At 34.3% G+C, this 25,372-nt stretch overlaps 2 protein-coding genes across 2 annotated transcripts; both read right to left on the bottom strand.

Moving 5' to 3' along the window:
* Positions 1 to 4,628: 4,628 nt before the first annotated feature.
* On the bottom strand, positions 4,629 to 6,660 carry LOC111388029. The gene is made up of 4 exons (XM_023012687.1): positions 6,495 to 6,660; positions 6,099 to 6,213; positions 5,542 to 5,756; positions 4,629 to 5,040 (listed from the first exon to the last, which is right to left on the bottom strand). Exons 2-4 carry the CDS (start codon positions 6,186 to 6,188, stop codon positions 4,791 to 4,793), a joined length of 555 nt encoding a protein of 184 aa, XP_022868455.1. The 5' UTR covers positions 6,189 to 6,213; positions 6,495 to 6,660; the 3' UTR covers positions 4,629 to 4,790.
* Positions 6,661 to 11,634: 4,974 nt separating this feature from the next.
* Positions 11,635 to 25,111, bottom strand: LOC111388018 (protein ACTIVITY OF BC1 COMPLEX KINASE 1, chloroplastic). The gene is made up of 14 exons (XM_023012674.1): positions 24,682 to 25,111; positions 23,305 to 23,511; positions 22,447 to 22,536; positions 22,209 to 22,355; positions 19,627 to 19,791; positions 19,194 to 19,334; positions 18,941 to 19,120; positions 17,243 to 17,438; positions 14,780 to 14,907; positions 13,401 to 13,472; positions 12,381 to 12,493; positions 12,116 to 12,266; positions 11,978 to 12,047; positions 11,635 to 11,889 (listed from the first exon to the last, which is right to left on the bottom strand). The coding sequence occupies exons 1-14, from the start codon at positions 24,949 to 24,951 to the stop codon at positions 11,825 to 11,827; spliced, it is 1,995 nt and encodes a 664-aa protein (XP_022868442.1). The 5' UTR covers positions 24,952 to 25,111; the 3' UTR covers positions 11,635 to 11,824.
* Positions 25,112 to 25,372: the final 261 nt, after the last annotated feature.

Genomic DNA, 25,372 nt, shown 5'->3' with positions numbered 1-25,372 from the left:
ATTTTTATATCATCAAATTATTGAATTTTGCTTAACTTGGGTTAATTTTTGTTTGTTTTAGTATTTGACCCGTTTTGAAGCAATTGAAAAGAAAAGAAGGATTAATTGGCCGTTAAGTAGAAGTTCGTGGACTAAATTTCACTTGAATAAAAGTTGGAGGATCAAAATCGAGGAGAAACTGAAAAAAAAAAAAATGATTGACTTGAATTACATGGAAGAATTGAGGGCTTGGAAGTTAAATTGCAACTAATTGGGTCTCAGATTAATGATAGTGAAAAATTCACAATTAAGGTATCAAGTATTGACAATTCAATTTTTATGTCTACAGTTTTGAAAATGCAAAAATCCGTTTTCATTTTTTAATTGAATATATTTTATTAATTGAAAATAATAAGGCAACATTTATATCATTAATGGTCACAAATTTATAATTATAAGTCACAAATTTATTTACTTGTTACGTATTATCAAATTAATTGATCACAGATTATTTGGAGATCACAAATTAAAAAATTTATAGGTTACATTTTATTTAATTAGTCAAAGATGAAAAAATTATGTAACAGTTTATTTATCGATCATATATTTTAGGATTTGTTGGTCACAATTATTAAATTTTAAGGTCACAAGTAATCAAATAATTAGTAATAGGGGAAATAGTTGGTCACATTACGGGCCCGTTTGGGATAGCTTCTGCTGATGCTTTTGACAAGTAGAAGAAGAGAAGCAGAAGTCCGAGCTTTTGAGTTAGCGTTTGGTAACTAATTTTAAAAGAGTTTTTTCTTCCGGAAGAGCTTTTACTTGTGTTTGGCATGATCATGCCAAAAGCTATTACGGTATTTAAAATGTCATTTTTACCCTTAATGATGAGAATGTATTAGTGTAATTATCATATTAAAATTTTATTAGTAAAGCATAGACATAAATTATATAGTCAAATTAAATAAAAACAACAATTTAAATTGAAGTTAGCGACTCCACAATTGATTTTAAACACATATTTTATGTAATCCATAATTGTTATCAATTTCCACCATTACCTCCACTGCCACCATCGCCACTTTCCACCATCCCCAACTCGTCATCGTCGTCGACCACCATCTTGTTGTCAACACTACCACCATTGCCAGTTCCACTACCAACAATAACCACCAAATTTCCCTAACACAACTAAAACACGACCACCACCACTGCTCCAACAACTGAAGAACACCACCAACATCACCACTTTGGAAAACACCACCAACTACCAACAAAAACCACCACAAACACAAGGTCCAAAACTCAAAAAAAAAGAAAAAAAGAAAAAAAAGAAAAAAAAACACAAGGTAGCGGAGTTCACAGCGCCACCATCACCGGCGGCAATGGACGAGGCCGTCGCTGCTAAAAATCGAAACGACGCTCACATTCGTGAGTCCAAGAAAAGGAGGCATTGCGACCCTTGCAGCAATGCCGATCTCACACTAGAATTGGTGCCAGTCTTCAGAGCGTCGCTGCCATAGTGCGACGTCGTGAACGTCATTGATGATGAATCTCCTATGGCAATTTCAGAATTGTTATAGAGAGAAGGGAAAGTCTGTAGAGTGAGAATGAGGAGACAGGATTGCATTGAGGAAATGATTAGGGCTTTAAGTTGGGTGGATTAACTATATATAATACTTGATTTTTGCATAAATAAATTTCATTCTAAATTTTGAATTTGAAAATTTAAGTACTATGTAATTTTCACTTTGAAAACTTAATTAGGCCTAGACCAGTAGCAATGGAATCGGAATTGGAGGATTTGTTTTGGACCAAAAAAGGGAGGCTGCTTGAAGAAAAAAATGGTAGCTGGCCGTTGAGTGTATATACACACATATATAGATATTACACACAGGGAGAAAAGGGAGGAGAAACGGCGGCTCAATTGGAGGCTGAAGAGGCTTAAAATTGGTCTCTCAATTGAAGAATTCAATTGGCGGCTGGGACGCCGGAATGAAACCAAAGTCAATGATTGGGAGTGCAAATTGAGCGGTGATTAATCACGATTCACGTTTGATTGATTTTGGTTATACCCTTTATCTTTTCTTGGTTTAATCTCAACATTTTGTTAGGCTAAATTATTTGGTAATAAGATTTGCGATGAACCTTATATTATGAACTTTTAAATTTTAAATTTTATTTATTTTGACGTTAAAATACCTTTTTAATTATTGAATGATTGACATGAATTTTATTTTCTCTACAATTATATGCGCAATAGTTGTATGAGTTTTGTGACTCGTTTTACCCTCGAGAGATGAAAAATAAGTTAGACATTGTGTCAATTACCGTATAGTCCAATAGGGAATATAAATATACCCCTATGCTTTACACGACCTCTAAGTACTCATAAATCTTTAATGCATTTTTATATATTCGCATCTGTCATAAAAATATAATTGGGTCACATGTAAAAATATGTCTAATTTTACTCGAAAGAAATTGTTAAACAAATTGCGAATATTGATCTTCATAATCGAATCGTGTTGTCAAATTCAGAAAATTCGAGTTAAAGGGGATTGATATAAGGGGATTCAGGATTTTAGTATGCGTTTCTTTATCATATTTTTATAAAAAAAAACTTGCATTTAATTTAGATTTTGTATTTATTTTAGTTAAATTCGGGTTTGCATTCATGAGTAGATCACTTAATTTATCCAAAAAAATCACAAATTTCTACTGTTTTGGTTAAGGCGAAGATAATTTGAATTTAAATTAATACAATTTCTGTGGAATGATACTTGGACTCAAACGAACCGTAAACTTGTGATGAGATTAAATCGAAATATATTTTTCGTCAATAGACAAAAGGTTATGTTACTTGTACGGACCTCATTTCTCTCTACTAATGTTTGCACACATTCATCACTTGATTGATCAGGTCGTCCATTTGTTTTAATCAATTTTTAATCTTCATGTCAGATGAATTTTAAGTTTTCCAGAATATGTTCATAGTTTTTGCTCCACCAAACTGATGCTGAACTAGATAGGAAAAGAAGTTGGTACAAATTAAAATCTAGATTATCATTTAAGTCAAAGTCAAAAATTAATTTTAACCACATATTTTATGAGTTTCACAACTTTTCAACCACACATTTCATCATCTTCTATCGAAATTTACTAAAATTCTAATTTTAAATCCCCACCAAATAAGGGCACTTCCTAAGTATATCTAATTTTTGTCAAGTCTTCTAATCTCCATTAAGATCACATTCATTTTAATGGTCTACATTATTCAAAAGACTAGTCCTATTTGTACTTCAAATTTCTAGTGAAAAATGGAATTGCCGAATTCCTATTTGGGGTAGTTTTATATTTTGATAAAAATTTAAGTTAAAATAAACAATTAATTTTAAACATATATTTATGTTACCAATACTATTATCAATTTTTTAACAGACGTTTTATTAACTTATATCCAAATTTATTAAAAAATTTATTTTTAGCTACACCAGACAGGGTCTTAACCTCGTAACTATGGAATGAATTAGATCAATTGAACAACTCTCAAATTATTATTATTATTATTATTATTATTTTAATCAATCGTAGTTAAATATACGCCTAACTTTTGAAAAGTGTAACAATTGTAGTCCATCAAAATCTTCTCTCGAGGCAAGTTCGAGCTTTTTAGTTGCCGTCATTTGTTTTTGTAAGGCAATCCTTTAGTAATTGCCAAAAGAGTGGTATATATCATCTTTCATGTTTAATCTTATTTGGTTTAGCTAAAAAAGTTGATAAAAATCCAAGTTAAAATAATAATTGATTTTTATCACATATGTTGACCTCGAATTTTGTACCTCCAATGTAAAAAGGGATTGGCTTTGGAGATTGATATGTAATATAGTGAGAGTCTAAATTTGCATTATCTTAAAATGACATTAAGTGTGAGTTTTTATGGTAGAAAAAGATGAATGGAAGTCCTCGGATGAGGAGGCATGTGGCCTCATCCGTGTAGCTGATACCTCTTGTCAAAGACATGAATAAATCATAAGCATTAAATGTCAATATCATTTTACCATCCATAATGTCTAGCCTACGGCTTTAGACTTGACTTGATGGGTTGAAAATGGCAATGGCAACAGTGAATTGCCACATCAATCACATATTATAGATTGTTTGGAAGATCTTGAGTTGAGTTCCTTTTGTGGCCTCACCTCTCCCTATAGCTCGGTTCTTTCTCGTGGGGTCAATATAAACTAGTGGGATCGGTAAACACATTGGTTCGGTTACCCAAAAGGAGTTCGATTAGAATAGCCTCATCATGCTTTGACGTAGTGTGGGAACCCCACGCTAAGGCCGTAACAATCTATTTCATGAGATTTACAACTTTTATCAAAATTTATTAAAAATCTAAGTTTTAACTAAACCAATCGAGGACTTAATAAATGGAGCTCTAACTTGGGCTAAACTAAATTATCTATTTGTCCCAATCTCTCACAGTGGGCACTAATTTCATGTTTTTCTAATTTCCTTTAGAGGTATCCCATTTAACTTAGCAGAATGCTCTATTTTGAATGATGTAGATTCATCTCACGCTCGACCAAAATATAGCTTTATTGTGTGCATTGCTACCTGATGGAACAAGATGAAGAGAAGAAAGGAGATAATCTACGACAAAATGGTAATAATAATCGATTATTTAGTTAATTATTTAGGCTTTCAGTTCATTTCCCTTCATTCTTAAATAAAGATTAATATTTTCCGGTGCATAAGAGGAAATGCCAAAAGCTAAAGTCTGCAAGTCTTCTTTATGGGAAGAACTCCATTTAAGCAGTGACCTTTACAGGTTCATATGCAGCATCTTCAAAGTAATCCTCTCGAGTATTATCAGCTAACATCAAGGCAACCAACCAGAAGAGGGTCGAGTCCAGAGAAAGAAAGGCACCTCCTCCAAGAAGACCTGTTTTGGCCGTAGGGCATTCGTTTTGTAGATTGTGATGAACATTGCGAACATGGTGGAGCTGCTCGGAGATTGTCGGCCATAACAGCAAAGCTGCAGCTAATCCAGTTGTTCCCCTACAATTTCAGCAGACGAGCAAAGTAAGAGCACAAGTTTTCATAACTTATGTCCTATTACTTAAATTACTAATTGTGACAATGCCAATATGAATAATTTAATTCCAATTTTGGTGGACAAACATAGTTATTTATTTCAAATGTCAAATTAAAAGATTCATTAACATAAAACATTGATCTCAATATATAAGTTCTTGAAACAGAGGATCATGCTGAGAATTAGAATGGTGTATGCTATATCAAAATAGAGAAATTGAGTGAAAATCATAGATGGTAGAAAGGAAAGAAACTCTAAGATACTCTTAGAGAAGTTGTGTATATCGCTTTGGTGCAAGTCGATATCAAGTTAATTAGTAACTTTCTGCTTACAACATTCATCTTGACACCCAAAACCCTTGTAGTTTCAGCAGTTCTTCCCCGACAAGAGTATACAGAGAACGTCAAACATAATATGAAGGCAATAGTGTAACTTGTGTGCAGATCGAGAGAAGGATTACTCACAGAGCAATATTGAAGAACACGAGGAAGCTCGTGTTTTGGAATAAAGCAGCCTGCGGAATTTTCTTTCCTTTGTAGTCATAAAATAAAGAAAAATAACCAGCTGCAGTAGAGGCAGCAAGAAATACAACGGATAACCACCCCAAGACAATACTGGGATCATAAGGATATTTGCAAATGACAATGCCCTTCCCTGTTATTGTAGTTCCAGATTCAGGCTGCAAAATCCAAGTGAGGATTGAATATAAATCAATGTACAAAAGAACAAGACAAATATTCAAATGTAATCTAAGCCCTTGTTTGATGGAGATTAAAATCAGATTTTTAGTAGATTTTTATAGAAGTTGATGAAATGTGTAGTTTGAAAAGTTGAGGAACTTTGATTTTGATCTATACTTACAAAATAGGGGCTAAGTATCAATAACAAACAGAGACAATGATCCAGCCAATTAGAATTGAACACCAATGTAAATACCAATAACACCATCGAATTGATAGATCAAAATATAAAAACAAATGAGTATCGAAATTTTCATTTTAATTGAGATGAGAATACAAACCTTCTTGTTTTCAGCAATAACACCGAAAATGAAGGATAGCAAACCCAATGTTGCTACTGTTAGAGACGTTTGTTTCATGGTAACCGCCATTGATTCTTCAACTTTCACAAGTTACCTGTAATTTGTTTTCAACGTGAAAAAACTGAAAAGTTAAGAATCAACCAGCAAAAAAGAATTAAATTTTGTAATATGTTAAAAACGAAAGCCTCTTTTCTTCATCTGCATTCGATTATGAAATGATATGAAAACTGGGTAAATTCGAAATGAATCCACACCTCTTGAATTAAATCAATTAAACATACTAACATTCCCTCAAATACCATTAAGGAAAATATAGCTGAACAAATTAAAAGTAAAAAAAATGGGGTGAAAAGTAAAAAAAATCAGGGATCTGACCTTAAAAATTCAGAAGAATGGATGAAGAGGGTGAATAGATCTGCGTCTGTACAGAAATTGATTAATGGTTGGTGGGCAGAGCGCAGTAAGAGGGAGAGAATATACTTAATTTGGACCGATTTTACGGGAAAATAATTGAATACAGAATCGAGAATTAGAAGTTTCCAAAATGGGAGGAGATTCACTTATTCGCCGACTTGGGTCACGTCTACATGCTCTACGTGGAGTCGTGGATAAAGCTTAGGAAAAAAGTTCACAAATCATGTATTAAGCCCCGTTTGACATCCATTTTGTGAAAATAAAAATGAGTGAAATAATATTTTTTTAAAAATAAACGGTTGAAAAATAAGGAAAATTTTTCGATTTACGTGTAATATTATTGTATGAAAAATTGTGTGGTTGAAAATAAGAGAGAGAAAAATAAAATATAATGGAATGAAAATTAATAGGGGGAAACAGGAGCTAAGTATGGACAATTCAAAAATCAAATTTTAAATTTAAAAATGCATAAACCAGGTATTAGCTAATGAATTAAAAATATTTATTAATTAAGTCCTTGTTTGAGTCACATTATATTTCTAAGAATGCATTTTTTAACAGTGTATTGATTAAAAATGTATGGTTAAAAAATAAAGAAAATTTTTTAATTTGCGTGTAATATTATTTTATTGAAGAATGTGTGGTTGAAATGATATCAAATCACTGTTTAAGAATGTATTTTTTTGAAAAAATGTGATCAAACATAGCCTAAATATAATAAGGTTATAGTGATACAATTATTGGTAACATGTATATAATTATAAGTCACAACTTAATTATTGATCACATACAAATCAAAAATTTTATAGGTCAGAGATTTTATCATTGGTTACAGATAAAAAAAAATTATAAGTCACAATTTATCTATCAATTACGTATTTTCAAATTTGTTGATCACAGAATATTTTTTCAATTACAAATTATCGAATTTTAAGGTCACATTTTAATAATTGGTCACAAAGAATCAAATAATTGGTCATATACACCCAAACAGCCGAACTCGATCTCGATCCACCACCTATACTTCATCACAAATCGTCCAAATAGTTGGTCACAAATACTCTTTGTCCAATCCTGTCACTGTTACTGTCGTCACCACCTCCACCGCCATCGTCGCCGTCACAACCACCACCAACAATAACAATAACACAATACCACTATCATCAAAATCACCACCTCACCATTGTCACGAGCACCACCAACCAGATCTAAACCTACACCACCTCCGCCCCCGCCCCCGCCACCGCCACCGCCACAGTTGCCACCGTCACCATCACACCAACACCAACTTATCGTGCCTTTGGCAACCAAGACTTTCCCTTTCATAGCCCCCATGGCAACACCACCACTCAACAACCACCAACGCCACTACCACCTCACCACCACAACCACCACTAAAAACAACCATTTGCAAATTCGAAAACAAGTAAAACCACCCACAAGTAACATGAAAATAATAACAAAAACAACCACCGTCGACCTGCGTTGCAACGACGCTACACAAGAAGTCGCAATGGTGACGTTGTGCTGCTCGAGGTCATCGTGTGGAGGAGATCCCAGTAAGCGCTCGTAGCGAAACACCACCGCACAACGACCTTCGGAGGAGATTTTAGTGAGTGCCACTTGCTGCTCGACGGCCATGTGGGAGAGACGATGGAGTCAACAGCTGCAAGTTTGGGGATTTTTTTGGTGGGTGTGATGGTTTTGTTGTGGTAGATATGGTGAGGTGGCCGAGTGTGATGCCGATGGTGGTGCTGGCAGTGTAGTGGTAGCGACGATTTCCGACGACAGCCAGAGAGGAGAGAAGATAAAGAGAAATTGAATTTTAGGGTTCGAAATTAGGGTTAATATATTTTATATTAATAGTATTAGTTAAATCAATACCTGAATTTGGAATAAAACACATTCCAACCTGATTTCTAAATTGTGATCTTGAAATGTCTAGAAAATTGTAATTTCCACTAAATCTTATAGGTGACGAGATTAGGTCGGCCCAGGCCCACCCAACAAAGCATTATTCAAAATAATTATGCTACATATATCTCTTTGTTGACATTAATCCCTTGTTTGGTTCTCATTATTTTTAGAGTACATTTTTTCTTTCTTATTTTCAATCACACATTTTTCAATAAAATATTATGACACGCATACTCAAAAATTCTCCTTATTTTTAACCACACATTTTCATCAAAATACTATTCTAAAATGCATTTTGCAAAAATAAAAATGGGACTCAAGCAGGCTCTAGATCTGACATTGTTGTGAAGTGATAGTTTTTTAAACATTGATTTTAACACCAATTTAAATTATCAATGATACAGATTTGGTCAACAAGAAGTGTCAAATTTAATGTACACTAAGAGTGTGTTTGATTGACATGAAAAATATCACTTCGAAAAGAAAATATTTTCCATCTTTTGTGGAAAATAAAAACCACCTCTACCCAAGGAAAATGTTTTCCTTAAAAACAAGAAAAATTAGGCATATTTTCAAAAGTTGGAAAATGTTTTCCATGGAAAAAAATAGCAATCAAACAATTCAAGTAGGAATTTGGGTGGAAAACTGATATTTTCTACAAAAAATAAATGTAATCAAACATACCCTAAGTGTGTGCTAGTTTAATTCTATTCAAAATGTGATGTTATTATTATTATTTATTTATTTTTGAATTTGGGGTCTATATTACCAATATTGTAGAGTTTGTACTTTTTAAGGATTTGTGAAGATTAAGGAGAAGGTTTTTGGGTGCACTGTTAACGTGAAAACAAGATATTATAAGGGTGAATAAACACACGATCAAATCGAATTCAAATCACGATTCTGAAATTGACTGACTTGGTTCCACATGATTTATGTTTCGGTTGTTTCATAATAGAATCAATTTGTTTGAAAATGATTCGATTTAGATTTCGATAATTAAAAATCATTTGAAATCAACTCGCATTGTTCAGCCTTTATATTAATCTCATGTTTGGTTCTGATTTTTCAAGCCAAAAAATTAATTTTTTGACCATTACTTGAAATGGTCGGTTATCATTTTTAACGTCTTCACCTATAGGTGAGACTCACTTTTCTTTCTAACAGTTAAAAAATTGATTCTAAGAATCAGTACCAAATAGGCCCTAAATAATAAATTGTTCACCCAATTTTATTTTATTATTATTATTTTTTAACTTGCTTTACACAAGATGTCTTATTTATTACATCAATTTATACTTCAAAGATTTACTTGTTAGTCGGCTTTTATTGGGTTTTTTTTCAAGAAAATAATGATTTATTTATAAAGATGATTTTTTAAAATCTAAAACGTGAAATTGAAAGCTTAAATTAATGTTTGAATCTCGTATTAATTTGTTTATTTAAGCTTCTATTGAAACATATATATTAGTATTGTTGTGCTCATGTTCAAAAGTTCCAATTCAAGTGTTATAGTTAAAAATCACATCAAAACACACACACATGTTTGAAACGTTTTATTGTTAAGCTGCTAAAGAACTGTGCTACAAGTACGGGAAAATTTCACATAAAAGTTACAAAAATAACACTTGTCTGAATTTCTTTAGAGGAAGAAAGAAAAAAGGAGAAAACAGGAAAATACGGTGCTGCCAAGACAGAACCCTGTATGGAATCTATTCCTATATCCTGTACCCGAAGCTTAAATCGTTGCTAAAACTGTGATTTGAAATAAAACGAATTGCCAAAAAATGGTTTGAATTGAAAAAAGAATGATTTGGTATGTTCGAAATTTTATTATAACTGTTTCAGCTTTAAAATATTTCGTGTATTAAAATGGGAAAAGAGTGTATATTGAAATTCTTATAACGTCATAAATTTTGTTTTGGAAACTATTGCTATACATTATAGGTATTATGTAATTATTTAATTTTACACTCAGTTTGCCTCACTGGTTCATTGGATGCTCCCCAAGTAGTAAGGGGCACTAAATTAGTTCCACAGGGTACAATGAAGACATTAAAAAGTTTCACTGATTAATGCTTATTCAAAGGAAAAGAGGACTGTTTTACACACCCCCTTGACGAATTTCACAATGTTAAAACTCAATGTAGATTATGCCGGGGATGAGTCAAACTATAGATTCATCATCCCTTCGTCTATGTAATTTGAGTTTTGCTGGAGCGCCGAGGTACCGACTACTCACAAACAGGTAGATCCCATGCAATTCATCATCCCTTCATCCATGTAATTTGAGTTTTGCAGGGGTGTCAAGGTACCGACTACTCACAAACAGGTGGGTTGTGTGAGAAGTCAATAGGAACCCCTACACAATGCAGGACCCACCTGGTCTAAGTAGTCGGTAGGAACCCATACTAGCGGATCCAACACCCGGTAAGTCCTCGCGGCCGCGCGTGCTGGATCCGCCAAGAACCTTTTTTTTTTTTTGCTGAAAATAGACAAATATATAGGATATATTACTGGTAAGTCATTCTTCTTTCAACCATGCCTTCTAGCCAAGTTGGTTAGCACTTGCATGTGCTTCTTTGATGTCCTAGGTTAGAAACTGTTCACCAATTTATTGTATAAATTTTTAGTTATAGAATTTTTACCAAAAACCATTGAAATAATGAAAGGGCCAGTGGGTATTCAAACCTGTGAGCAATCTAAATTATAATGAAAGTTTGACCATTATGACACTTGATGAATTGTGATATAAAGTTTAACAAAATAATATATGTAAGATTTTAGTGAGTTTAATGCAATTGTAAAAATTCTAACACCGTGCTCTTTCTTTGAATTATACAATGCAATAATGTTACTTAATGAGTACGATTTATTTTTATAACAAAATAATATATGTTCAATTTCAACAAAATAATTATTTTATTTAAATTTTAAGCTTTGTTTGATTCCCATTTAATTCAGAATACATTTTTCTTTTCCTTATTTTCGATCAAATATTCTTTAATAAAATAATATTACACGTAAATTCGAATTTTTTTATTATTTTTAACTATGCATTCTCCATCAAATCACTATTTCAAAATGCATTTTTTTTGTAAAAAAAAAATGACATTAAACGAGCCCTTAATATTTTATTACGACCGCCCGTGCTAGCTCAACATCCTGGATTCGCTCCTGCCCATACCCTGGTAAACCAGATTAATCCATGTAATTTTCATGCACTATTTGGTTCTATACTGAAGTTGTGCCATGTCAACTTTAGCAAAAGACATTTACAACATGTACACGCTTAAATCACACAAGGACAGAGCCGTCTTCGTAGGACAGTAACTGGGAGAAGTCAAATGTCATTAATTTCACCAGATTTAAATTTATCGATCTGATAAGACAGAGGCACTCCAGGAAAGAATTGCATCCCGAGCAACAGATGGTAACTCTGCAAGTACAGATGATCCGCGCGTGAAATTAAAGAAGCTAATAGTTCATGATGGACAATCATTGACTGATGTCAAATGAAGATTTACCTTGTGCTACTTGCAAAGCTACCGAAGGCACATCTATTTGGTCCTCGAGCAGTCTATACACATCTACAAGCTATACATATAGACTTTGTTACGTTTCAGCAGTCTGATAAAACTAAATTCTTTAGAGTCATCACGTACCTCTTGGACGTGGAGTTTGGAATCTTCCGTCAAAGCAAGAAGAAGCTTCCTACGAATTCCCTCGTCTACTAGGAAAAGCCGGGCTCCATCCTTGATTGTGTCTGTGAGATCCAATTTCCTTGCAACTTGCAACGCTCTAGACCTTTGCCGCCTGAATATCAAACAGAGCACAATGGACATAAGATTGCAAGGGGAGATAATCAGGTTTCACCAATCGAGAAAAATATAAACAAATCAAGCAACTAGGAAATGAAAAGATACAGACGTGTTATTTCCTTGCAATGCAGGGTTGCTGCTCATTTTCGTGACATTTTCTTTTGCTAGAGTAATTAGATTCTCAAGTCGTTTCCACTGGAAAACGCCATCTTTAAACAGAACCTGACAACTCAATCCGGGTACAATAGTAAGAACTGTGAACGGATTGCCAACAACGTTGAAAACACAAAGTATAAGAAATATTTTCCTAACAATTAACACGGAAAATGAGTAAATAAAACATTGATCATTTTAGCCAAAATGAAAAGAGAACCAAGAAACGAAGTTAGAACTAAACTTGTTAAGAAAGCCTCTCCATAAAAGTTTAGAAACTCAAACAACTTCATAGCACACCAAAAGCTTTCATTTTTCCTATTAAGACACTATTTGATTCCCATTTTTTGTAAGAATGAGAATGAAAAATATAATCGTTAAGAGACTTACGCAAAATATAGAGTCAAATATGGCGACTTGAAATGATGGATAACGATCATATTTTTCATTTTTGTGGCCAAAGAATGGGAATCAAACAGACCCTAGCTGTTTATTACAATGGCATTGCTTATTTCCCCCACCCTCAACAAAACATGGTTTCTATCCAATAACAGTTTGATTTCAGCTTGAGAGAACTAGACAGGAAAAGGTTTAGGGGACTAAGAACCAGACTACCAGTCAATGTATATAACTGGCATACTGAATCACCAAAAAAGAACCCATGAAAGCAACTAAAACTCCATATGGCTAAGCTGCAGATTAATGTTTATTAACAGCATACCCACTACAATAGTAGCAAAGATAAAATGTCAAAAAAATCTTTGTTCTTTTTCTCCTTTATTTGGATATGAGACAGCAAGATATGCTGGTCAAAAGGCATTTTGCATATAGGATCTGGGAGACTATAGCTTGCCCATGTCATCACATTTAAAATATTTGCTTGAAGTGGTTCCAACATTTTGAAACGACTAGAAACATGTACATTGTTGGGGAAACTAGAAAATGTAACGAGTATGGCCACAGGATGTTAACTAACCTGAATAAGCCGTTCACGTAATGCGGGATTAGGATCTGTCAAGAGGCGCTTTGCCACGTATGGATAGGCAACCTAGAAATATGCTTGTTTAGCAATAATAAATAAAAAGTAACAGAAATGACCGGCATGACTGAAAAAGGTCAGATTATGCTATTATGCCACATTATCTGAGAACAACAATGTGGTGTTCCTACTCCGCATTCATTAATACTACGGTTTGAATACTTGCAACCACTGCTTAGTATTCCCCATTTTGACATTAGGAAATACATCACAAAATATAATCGAGGCATAAGGTATTCTATGCTATTGTATAGTGTACTCCATAACCAATAAAAATCTAATTGCTCAGATTTATTAACATTTAACATCAATGATGCTGGATTTAATCTTTCACAAATGTTTGCCCCTTGCAGAGAAATGTCGGATTGATTTCAGCAAGAAATATTATTAATTATCGTTACAAAATTTTCATAGTTAGTAAGGTGGTAGATATACAAAAGGAAAACCATCAATGAGATTAGTATTGCACCACGGCAAGACTGATAAAGAAACAAAAACGACTAAGGACTTTTATCAAAAATTGCTATCTGCAGAATTGATATAGGAAGACTTAGGTTCACAAATTCTAGTTCACAGTTTCTTGCTATAATGCATAAAATGCTTTTGAATGAGTTTAGGACCCTCCCACATGGCTTCATTTTATGATTGGTGAGAGCATAATGAATGGGAGATTAGCCTTCAGGTGGTCTAAAAGACGCTCAAAATTATCGATGGAGGTTTGTCTTCGAGTAGTGAGAACAGCATGTATTATGAGTAAAATATTGATTGACAAACTTGGAGGTGAGATGGGTTTTCCACAGTCCATTGATTTTTGGAGGATGGAGATGCAAGATGTGAAGGAAAGAGAGCAAAAGGCCAAGAGTTTTTAGTAGTGAGGTTGGATATTGCCTTCGGATGTTTATGATGGGTGGCGCTGGAAGTAATGGCAGATGATTTAGGGTGATGACTAAGAAAGAGGAAAGTCAAAAAGGATTTCACAAATTATTAAGATGATTCATAGCTTTTGTCAAGGAAGTTTCAGCTTAAGCTGTTACAGAAGAGGTAACGCATAAAATCGGATTAACCCATTTCCTCATTTTCTGCCCCTTTTCCAGTTAAAGACCTGGAAATGTTCAAATGTTTCATATTCTAGCTTAGTTCTTAATTTGACTGCAGAGGAAGTCACTGCTCCTGAAGACTCAGACCCTGCCACTGCTCGAGCACGAGAATCGGATGACCTTTATAAAATGGAAAATGGGAATGCATTTTGCATGACCAGAAGCAGCAATGCACTTTACAAGAATGTAAGATGAGAGAGAGAGAGAGAGAGACTTCACCTCAAGAAATTTAAAATCTGGCTTCAGTGTGAAACAGATGCCTTCTTGAGTCAATAATGAACGGATTACAAGAGAAAACCTCTCTGGAATCCGGATGGGAAAATTATAAACTAGTTGGTTAAATTTGCCTGCAATAAAATAACTTTTCTTTTGTTAAGAGTCAGATAGCAGCGTATGAGAAAGAAGTTTTTATTGACTACTTGTGACGTAGTAATATTTAAAGCAAACAAATATACTGTTAATGAATGTGATTACAATGATGCCATTATAGAAAGTTATAATCTGTCAATGTTGTCAGTGCCTTTTTTACAAGAAGTCATGAACTTTTGATGGCAAACAAAGAAAAGTTCTTTTATCTTTGGTAATTAGCCACTTAAAATCCATGAAGAAAGAAGAAGCTCAACCAAACACCTAAGACTCCAATACAACCATTCCAAGTAAAAGTTAGATATCAGAAACAACAATAACCACCATTGGCAACTAACGGGCTAATTCAATTTACAACACGTTCGATGCAATTTGATCTTGCACCTTAAAGATTGAATTTCTACTTTACCTCCTTAATATTCAAAACTTTACATGTTCCCCCCTTCTTTATACTTCTCTTAAATGATACTTGTATGTGTTTGTTAGTGAATTCACCGGGATATGATGTAATTCTTGAAAGAGTTCTTCATAATGTATTTGTTTCCTTCCCTTTTTTTCGAAATCCAATAATCACTGATATATGGGAAGCTGTTAAACTAGCATATTCCAAAGTCAGGGATGCTGCACAACTTACGAGATAAAGACCAAGGTTGCTGCTACCAAGAATTTCTCTGTTGAGTATTGTAATGTCATGTAAAGGCTGTAGTGGAACTCAATCATTATCAAAATCTTAAGATAACGTCCAAAAGAGAGCAAATATTTGGCTTTTTCATGGGTCTTAACATGGAATACCCTGAAAGGGTTCGGATTCTTGGATAGATAGAACTTCCATCTCTGGATGAAGTTTTATCCATTGTAAGGCTGAGGAAGGACGAAGCTTGTATCTCTGTCAACAGAAGGCTCAGCCCTTGCCATTGTGAAACCAACTCTCCTTGCCTCCACAAAGTTGAACTCTATACTGCCAAACATTGATCATAAAAGGCAATTTTGAACCTCAGAGGAGTGCAGTGGCCTTATCACCTTGTAAGGTATCTATGCCTAGTAGGGAAGTTGATATATCTGTTACCCATGAGACCATATATGTACAGTGTGTGTCCTGAGTGTCATAAATCAATTCATGCATTCTCCAAGGGAAATTAATCCACATGAAGGGTACAGAATTTACAGTTCACACTATTTGAAATCTACCCAAAGAGTGGATTTCTCTTCACCATAAATGAAGAACTGATTTTAGAAGCATATACTCGTAGATTTGAAAAGGTCAATGACAGATCGAAGATCTGACTTGGGACATTTTACATTCTTAGAGGTAACTTCATGACAGCAAGAAGAAAAGAGAAACAGTGTGATAGAACCTCTGAATTCGTGATTGTAACAGGAGCTAACTGGAATTGAATTGCAAGCTTCAGATCTCGATCAAGTGCATATCATGACTTGGATTGTATTTGTGATTTGAATTGTAATGTAAACAATGGAATAGAACAGTAAATGGATTTTTATTTGTATCTTCTGAAAGTAAATGGTGTACAGAATAGAATTGCAACTGAAATTGAAAAGAGATTAGAAAGTGTTGTCGGGCATTTGAGAGGCTCGACAATACGGTCCAAAATTCTGAATGCCCTGCAACTACCCCTCCTCACCATTTATTCTAACTCACACTTCATGCTATAATTCCCATAATACCCCTAATCCCTTAACAGAATACAATGCACTGCCGATGCCTTTAAAATGCTGTTACCTTGCTCTCTTCGTCACACCTCTGCCTCCAAATTCTTCTATTGTCACTCCTAATTGAAAGTGTAATTAAGCTATCACAGTAATTGCTAGATCAAGTACAGAACTAAGATCCATGGCACATGGGATTTATCATAGATCAAGATTGTTCTAAAAAATGCTAGCTTGTAATACGGTTGTACCACATTAGAAGCCTTGTTTTTCAATAAAAAACTGAAAGATATTATATCTTTATTTTTTCTTCCCAGATGAAAAGCTATCACAGGTGCGCTGCATACAACTCATGAAATATTCCAAATGTGTGCTCGTGCATGCAAATATTTGCTGATAACACAAATCATAATATAATTTGTAAGTTTATGGAAGGTATTGACTAAAAATATTTATTTTGTAATTTCTCCGTTGGAAATACTTTGTGTTTCATTTTTAAAATGGGCAAGGCATTGTGTATTGTGCTGCAATTATGGAGGATACATACATACCAGACAAAAACAGAACAAGGCAGACAAGAACATCCAAGTCAAAAAGGAGAAGAAACGAAATGAAATGATTTTCAAGTATAAACTGAAGCATGAAGAGGACCTGTAACACTTCTGAAATTGAAGTCTGCGAGTCCTTTTCCAACAGAATTTTGCCAAATTGCCTCCAATGCTGGAACAATAGGTGCGACATCAGTTCCACTAGCTAGAAAACCCAGCCTGGTAAAATCGTTAGCCATCTCAGCATAGTCCTCATTTACAGCATGGACAACAGCATCTATCAAAATTTGTTTATTTTGCTGAAAAAGAATGGCAAAATTAAGCCGGGAGAACATGCCCCAATTTCAATGTAATGTCGAAATGAAGTAAAAAACTGGTGGCAGAATGGAAAAACAAAAACAGACAAATAGGAAAGCAGGACACATGTTTCTCCGTACAAGCAACATAAAAAACGAAGGTGACTAAGAATAATTGCATCATCATTATAATAGGAAAGATACTTCAGATATAACTTGTGGAGGTGGGTAGGTAGAACATATCAGCATAGTTGCCAATATATCACCAGCCTGGGACACAGGAAATGCAAGTCACTGACACCTCGACGGAAGACATATACTCTTAAAATCTTATGCATTATGTGATAAGCACTTGCAAATTTAAAAACAGCAAGGACAAGAAAAACATTTTTCCAGGTTCCAATTCTTTGAGAAACATGGAAATTCAATATCGACAACCTCTTCCCAAAAATGGAAGCAGACCAAATATTTAAATACAACTAGTATGTACTTCTTCCCCATTTTGTCATAGAATATAAAAAAGAAATTGGCGTGTTACTTCCCTCCAAGAGAGGGCTAGCTCATTGTCGTGTTGCAATCCTACTCATCATTAAAAGAAGGGCTTTCTCAATCATATCACATTTCAATATAACTTTTATAGATTCCAGCAAGGCAATACACGGGGAGAAGAGGAAACGGAAGGGGAATTCTGCACTTGAATAGATTGATGTAGGCAGGTGAGATTCATTCAAGTCTCACAGAGGGTCATGCTCCCATGTACCATTCATACACTACCACAGGCTCCCATTAATGGGATGCCTCTTGTCAAGGGCAAGTATAAAAAACAAGCAACGAACAGTGGGTCAAGATAGAGTTTAATTTTTGGAAGCTTAAATATTCCCTCTAAAGACCTTTTTCACAAATATCACAACTTAAAAACTAATTAAATTGCTATGATGGGATCTAACATTTTTAGGTTTACGAATCAGGCATATAATTCATTTGGGAACAAGGCTTATCTGTAGTTGTCGAGTCAAACATATAATTGCTCATATCATTTTAAAACCTTTTTTTGGTATGTCATATCATTTTAAAACTTATCATAAAATTTGTAATATTTGTGACAACTTTAAATATAGAACCATCTTTTTAAAAGAAAAATGGCATATAGCATTACAAGCCAAAGATTCCATCCTTGTCCTTCATAACCCAATCTCAGCCCATGATACATCATAACTAATCGAAAAAGATGGTTTTCTTTGTGGGATTTAATAATTTTGGACAACCAGTCTAGGTCCATGCTCAACCCCAAACCGCCCAACACAACGCAGACAAAAAATAAAGAAAGAAAGAGATGAAAGAAAAGTTTTGATAAACATATTCAGGATATAGTAGGGGTCATAACAGGATATCCGTGATGAGGAGGAAATGGAAACACCCACATACAATTTAGGGAAAATTACGAAGTAGTAAAAACAAACAATTATAATACCATTATTCTTCCAAAATCAACAAAATATTATTACCTGACTCAGCACAGCTACATTTCCAAAATCCACATAGGCAATACGTCCATCACGCATGGCGAAAATATTTCCCGGGTGTGGGTCACCATGAAATAGACCAAACTCTAGCAACTGCCGCAAAGCAGCACTTACTCCAACAGTCAAAAAACCATCCAGATCAATTCCTGCATCCTTGATGGCCTGAATTCATGAAGAACGATTAAAAAATATACACTTTACAATCCACATTTTAATAGAAGATTGGCATTCAAACCTGAGGATTGGTGCATCGAATTCCATCAATCCACTCCATTACCAACACACGGGAACCAGAAAGCTGCTTGTAAACCCAAGGAATTTTAACCGTAGGATCATCTTTGAAATTTGCATAAAAATCTTCAATGTTAAGGGCCTCCTGGAAAAACAAAAAGGAAAAGGGGGTTGGGGACAAATAATGTAACTCCACATTTGTGTAAGAAGCAAAATTATGAAATATGAATAGGAGGCTTTTATAATTCTGGTTAATATTGCAAAAGAAGAAGAAATTATAAGGCGTACCCTAGTCCTTAATTCAATTGCTAAAGTTGAGTAAGATACGTAAATGTTTCTGAGCAAAAATTCTAACGTAGACACATTAGATTCGTTAAGATACTTGAACACGCACACGAACAAAATTTTACTGAAAGTAAAGTGTTGCATGGCAATACCAAGGTATAATCAAGCTCCTCCAAAAGCTTCTCACCAAATTCGTCAACTATAAGCTCTGCATTACAACCCAGTTTTTGAAGACTGAAGCCATTCAAGAATGAAGCCAAGGTACGGAAAAGAAACAGATCTCGATATATAATAGGCTCTATTTCAGGCCTCAGCACCTGCAAACACACGTTCAATCTGTTATTCATTGTCACAGTCATCAATCTGAGACCCGAACTTAGCTATTAATTAACTTCATCAGGGAAGACCATATCACCAGAATGAAAAATAAAAAATAACCCAAGCCATAAATATAGGAAAGAGGACAGATTCACAATTGTTTATACAAAATGGTGTGAAGTCTTCTGCAAACTTCTAAGAACCCGAAACACATAACTATTATACAATGTTCAGCTGATATCAATAACACATTAAGTTCTGTTGACCACTACACGATATTGAAATGTCATCCTTAAGGATGCAGTGAAACTTAAATAAATTCCTCAACAATGTCTCACGCCCATAAGTATATTGTCTTAATTCCATTATTCTATGAAGTAGACACCCTATTACAGTCCCTCATCCTTCCAATTACAGGTCAGCAGGTCCTAACTCCGTCTTCAAGGTTTAGTTATTTCCCCTTGGTATTTACCTAATTTCTAATTACAAATCTACCTAATTGCTAATTACAAGTCCAAACTCTTATTGTTTACATAGCTGGTCATGAGCCAGTGGTACTAATCTTAAATAAGGTTAGTTCGTTCTGTTGTTGTTTGTGTTTACCTGATTTTATTTTTCAATATTTTGTGTCCATTTTTAATCTTTTTTAGTACTTAACTCGCATGAGAACTGCTCTAGGGAATTCTTTAGTCAATAAATATGTTATCAATTTGGCAACCCAGGTCGTTTTTTAGTCCAGGATGGATAATCCATATGTTGTCCTTAATTTTTAGGTCTGGAAGGAAGCTTCTTTCCATTTCCACTTTGATACTCGTTGACAACAAGCCCATAATTGAACAAGTATTTTATGTCCAATAAAGGCAATAGAGGATCAACTTGCCACAAAGGCAACACCATTTTGACCAAAAGTGGTCTGCCAGTGGTCCTTAAGGGGATTGCTAGCTCCATTTTGTTTTTTGGTACCTCTCTTGTTCTATTTCTTTTTCTTATGCTCCAACAGGAGCCCAGCTATAACAGAGTCCATTATTACAAGACCCTCTCTATTAACCACATAATCACTCTCCATTAAACTCATTCCTTGTACTCTCAATCAACCTATACACAATAAACAGACTCTCTAGAAATAGTACAAACTCGCGTCCATAAACTCTCTCTATCTCTTGACTAGCAGTAAAGAAAAAGATGCAAACCTACAAGGGATCTTGTAATAAGTTTCCATATGTTACAAAGAAAAGGAAAATCATCTTATAGTCCAAAGATACTTTTTTCCTCATGTACACTCTAGTGGATGAGATAGAGTGCCTAATGACTTCGCATGCATAACAAAGCCCCTAGAATCCTCACTTTCGTTCGTTAGAATACATGAAATAAGGAATAAACAAAAAAGTTTAATCCATATTTTACTTTGAATAATTATTTGAGTGCTAAGCAAACCATGATGTGCATCTTCCTTTTTTTGTGTTATTTTTGTACTTTCAGCAAATAGAATTTTAAATCCTTAACAAAGAAACATGTTTCTTCTATCGAAATTGGAGTGCAGCACAATTCACAACACTTGTGAAATTCTTGGTCATCTTTTTGACATAGTAATCCCAAAGCAGCTCTTTACAAAAAAGAATAACAATCACTAATTTACCTAAACCCAGAGTACATATTTCAAAGAATTTCTGCTGAAAGCGTGTGACCTTGATATGTAACTAATCCTTTCTATACTATTTCATCAATATCATCCATGAAAGTGGAAGAGAATAAAATATAATGTGCAAGAATAGAACGTGTGACTTATTTTTAATGTGGACCCACCTACATTCAAAATAAGCAAGCATAAGCCACACATTGAAGCTTATCTTCAAAATAAGCCACCCCAAACATGCTCTATATGTAAATCATATCATCTTAAAATTTAAGCTCTTAAAGAGGGGACATATATATTATTCAAATGTTTTCTTCAACACGTCCTCCATGCCTGGATTCTTAAGGGCGTAACGTGCACAATTTTCTTAAAGTTCTTTCATTAGGTTATTATACCATGGTAAACATCTCCTTTAAAATCATAGCATTATATCAGAGCCACGCAAAAGACTTGAGTTCGAATTTTGTTTCACCAACTAATGTAAATTATGCACACATAAGGCCTTTAATCCAAAATTGAATCTCTGTACATAAAAGGACATGTTGAACTCAATATTTAAATGAATATGTGAGACCATTCTCTAACACATTAAACTTTTGGATGCGATATTTAAAACTAACTGTACATCTTGATGAATAGAACAATTTCCAGCATATTGCCTAGGGAAGTTAAAAATGAGGTTGGATAATTACTAATAGCAACCCCAGAGACAAGCCCAACTCTAAAGCAGTAAATGCTACCAAATAATGAAAGATAACAAGAATCAAGAAGGCGATGCACAACCTTAATAGCAACATCCTCGCCAGTGGCACGGAGAGTAGCTCGATAAACTTGACCCAAACTTGCGGCTGCTATTGTCTTTGATGATATTTTGCTGAACATAGCTTCAAGGGGTTGGCCTAATTCCTCTTCTATGATGTCAAAGGCAACCTATACCACTTTTAATAACTTGTAGTTTAAGGAAGGGCTTCGATGACAGAATTATATATATATATCAACATAGAGAGTGCCATCTGACTACCTGATTAGGGAAAGGAGGAACATCATCTTGAAGAATGCAAAGTTCATTCATATAATCTTCTCTAATAATATCTGGTCTATTTGCAAGCACCTGTTAAGGGTAAAGTGACCAATATCAACGTAAGTTGGAAAACAATAACAGAAATGCGTCCAAGCATCAATATTCCATGGTCCAGAATGGAACGTCAAAGACTACTTAAAACAGAAAGGCAATAGGCCAATAACATCAGAAACATATAGCAATTATAAAAATCTGCAAAACCATAAGGCCTTAAATGCTATCTAGTGATGTTCTCCTTTTCAAATAAATTAGTTAACTCCACGAATACTCAACTGTACTCCAAGGAGCACTTTTGACTTGTGGATTTCAAAAAGGAAAAGAGAAATAAGAGAGAAGAAATTACTTCTTTAACTTTCTCACCTCAGGAATTACTTCTTCAACTTTCTCACCTCTTTACATTAAAAGTTCAAAGATACGTTTATATATAATTAATAAGCCAAGTGGAACATAATATAGTGGCATGCAAGTTTCAATAAGAGTAATGAGAAAGTTTCCCTTCCCAACATTACTTAGAGCTTTTTATCCAAATCCCTGTCTTGTATTAATCATGAACTTAATGCTCTCCTAATGATCATCAATAGGCATAAAATATTATTTTGTATCTGTGATAACTCAAGAAAGGTCGCACTTAACATCACTGATCATCATATGAACATTTTTAAATGATCTACAACTCCAATTCAATATTTCTTTTACCCCCTGGTTCCAAGTGTTGTGCAGTTATAACGGGCAACAAAGCCAGTAAAAAATAGCAGGCTTAGAATAAACCTACAGACAAAACAGTAAGAGGGGAAAGACCTGTCCAGCTTTGATGAAAGAAGGGCCCAAATCACACAAGAGATTTCGAAGCTGTCGAGCACGAAAAGGAACAACCTCTTCATCACGACCTACGGAATAATCATACACTAACGCAGACCAATAGAGCCCCAGCTTCCAGACTATCTCCACTCCTCTACCGATCAATGACAATATTGCTCCTCTTGATTCCAATACTTTGTTCCTCACCTAATTAACCAAATTACTGATTAAAAACTAGCAATTAACAAAAAAATAAAAGCAATAGCACTTTTAAGCATTTCATAAAGATAGGAAAAGTTGATGCAAAATAAATCATATGTGTGATATATCTAAAGCAAGACATAGTGTTCTTGTTTCCATACCTTGCTATCGCTTATCAATTCTTACTTTTGCGAAAACAGTCAATCGAAATAAAACATACTGGAATAACAAAACTATCGAGGAAAAAACAATTATAAAATTGTGATAATAAATATTGTTGATGCCATATCAAGATACAGATTCCAAATCACAAAGAATAACAGACCTTGTTGTACATCATGCACGTTATTGTACCTTTCCCAGCATTATAATTTCTCTTCAAGATCCCACTCAGTTTAGATTTTATTTCAGCCGAATTCAAAGCCGTTTGGCAAGGCTTCTACTTCAATTTTTATAGAAGAGCTTCCTGATGAAGCCATTCTCCCTATTAAAGTTCTTCTAACCCGACAAAGCATTCCACAAATTATTTAAAGAAGTTCAAAAGTAGCTTCTTAGTTTCAAGCAGTTTTTGGCTTTTCAAAGCCTGCCAAACAGCAATCAATTAAGCTCTTAAATTTTTTTGTATGTTCATCCCTTTCTTTAGTGGCCTAAGCAGTTATGGAATTTTTCGCTGTGAACTTGATGCTTACAGAATGTGAAAACTGCAGGGAAAAAATTCCCATTTTCTTTTTTTGTGTCCAAGATTCATTGCCGGCATTTACTACTTTAATCAACCTCCGAATAAGATTACAAAATGACATGTGTTGGCTTCAAGTAATCAGTGTAATAAGTTCAGGGAGTTCAAAATTTTAGTCCGGTCAAATTATCAGCAGCTGCCAATTGTTTTATTCGTTCTACTTTCTAAATTGGCGAGATTGCTAAAAAGAAAAGGAGAACGGTTAAATTCAAAATAATAATTTATAATTAATTATGTGAGCAACCATAAGCTAATTTTATATTACTAAAACAACTAAATCTACTGGTCCATAAAAATAAATCAAGAAAATGAAAATTCAATAATTATTACAAAATTGTGTATGCTCCAATAATTACTTGATCTTTTCCATATTGAAGAACGAGTAATAAAGAAATAAATAAAATAAAAAATTATTGCGGTAACAAAATGCCATTACATACTGATTCGGGGGTGTACTTGCGGAAGGGAACACAGACACCGCGTTCAATATCCAACTGCTCCAAAGCGCTGTTACTGCTTGCACTCAAACTCTGCCTATCGAGTTGTACCAACGAATTTCCATTCTGGGCTTGAATTCTAGTTACGCTTCTATTGTTATTTCTTGCTCTAAAATTTAATTTGGAGGGGCTGTGGGCTTCGGGTTGAATAATCAAAGGGCTTAATAATGATGAAGATGAATTACATAAATAATTTGGACAAATCAATTCCATATTTGCGATAATAGATATAGCGAGAATCGAAATGCAAGAGGGTGTATATATATGTATATTGTTGTAGGGAGTTGGTTTTGGAGTTCAGATCATGCAAGAAGGATTGTGTGATGCTCCCCAGAGCAGGTGATGCACACGAAATGAAGTGTCGTGTGGACTGCTTTAGACACGAAATGAAGTGTTGTGTGGACTGCTTTAGCGACTTGTACTCTGTTATGAGATAAATTTATCCGTTTCTTTTCCTAACAATTATTGTAGCAATCATAACTTACATTCATACTCAAATTTAGATTGAACACATGTCGATACATGATTAAACAGTTTGAAAAATTAAAATAAAATCACCCAATTATTAAAAAAAAGGTTGAATCCCAATCTTGAGGACTCCCACCGTCCCGTCCCTAGAACTTTGTGAAGGAGG

This window comes from Olea europaea, unplaced genomic scaffold, assembly GCF_002742605.1.
Source record: "Olea europaea var. sylvestris unplaced genomic scaffold, O_europaea_v1 scaffold447, whole genome shotgun sequence".
Taxonomy (NCBI): domain Eukaryota; kingdom Viridiplantae; phylum Streptophyta; class Magnoliopsida; order Lamiales; family Oleaceae; genus Olea; species Olea europaea.
This window is presented reverse-complemented; position numbering and strand designations above follow the sequence as displayed.

What these genes read in the sequence shown, in the direction of transcription:
- LOC111388029 (XM_023012687.1), bottom strand. Translation starts at nt 6,188, where the DNA reads ATGGCGGTTACCATGAAACAAACGTCTCTAACAGTAGCAACATTGGGT. An exon ending in TTATTGCTGAAAACAAGAAG is followed by an intron (nt 5,757 to 6,098) that starts GTTTGTATTCTC and finishes TGGATTTTGCAG; the next exon opens with CCTGAATCTGGAACTACAAT. An exon ending in GTGTTCTTCAATATTGCTCT is followed by an intron (nt 5,041 to 5,541) that starts GTGAGTAATCCT and finishes CTGAAATTGTAG; the next exon opens with GGGAACAACTGGATTAGCTG.
- LOC111388018 (XM_023012674.1), bottom strand. Translation starts at nt 24,951, where the DNA reads ATGGAATTGATTTGTCCAAATTATTTATGTAATTCATCTTCATCATTA. An exon ending in ATGTAGCTGTGCTGAGTCAG is followed by an intron (nt 17,439 to 18,940) that starts GTAATAATATTT and finishes ATTCTTTTTCAG; the next exon opens with CAAAATAAACAAATTTTGAT. An exon ending in CAATTTCAGAAGTGTTACAG is followed by an intron (nt 14,908 to 17,242) that starts GTCCTCTTCATG and finishes ATTTTATTGCAG; the next exon opens with GCAAATTTAACCAACTAGTT.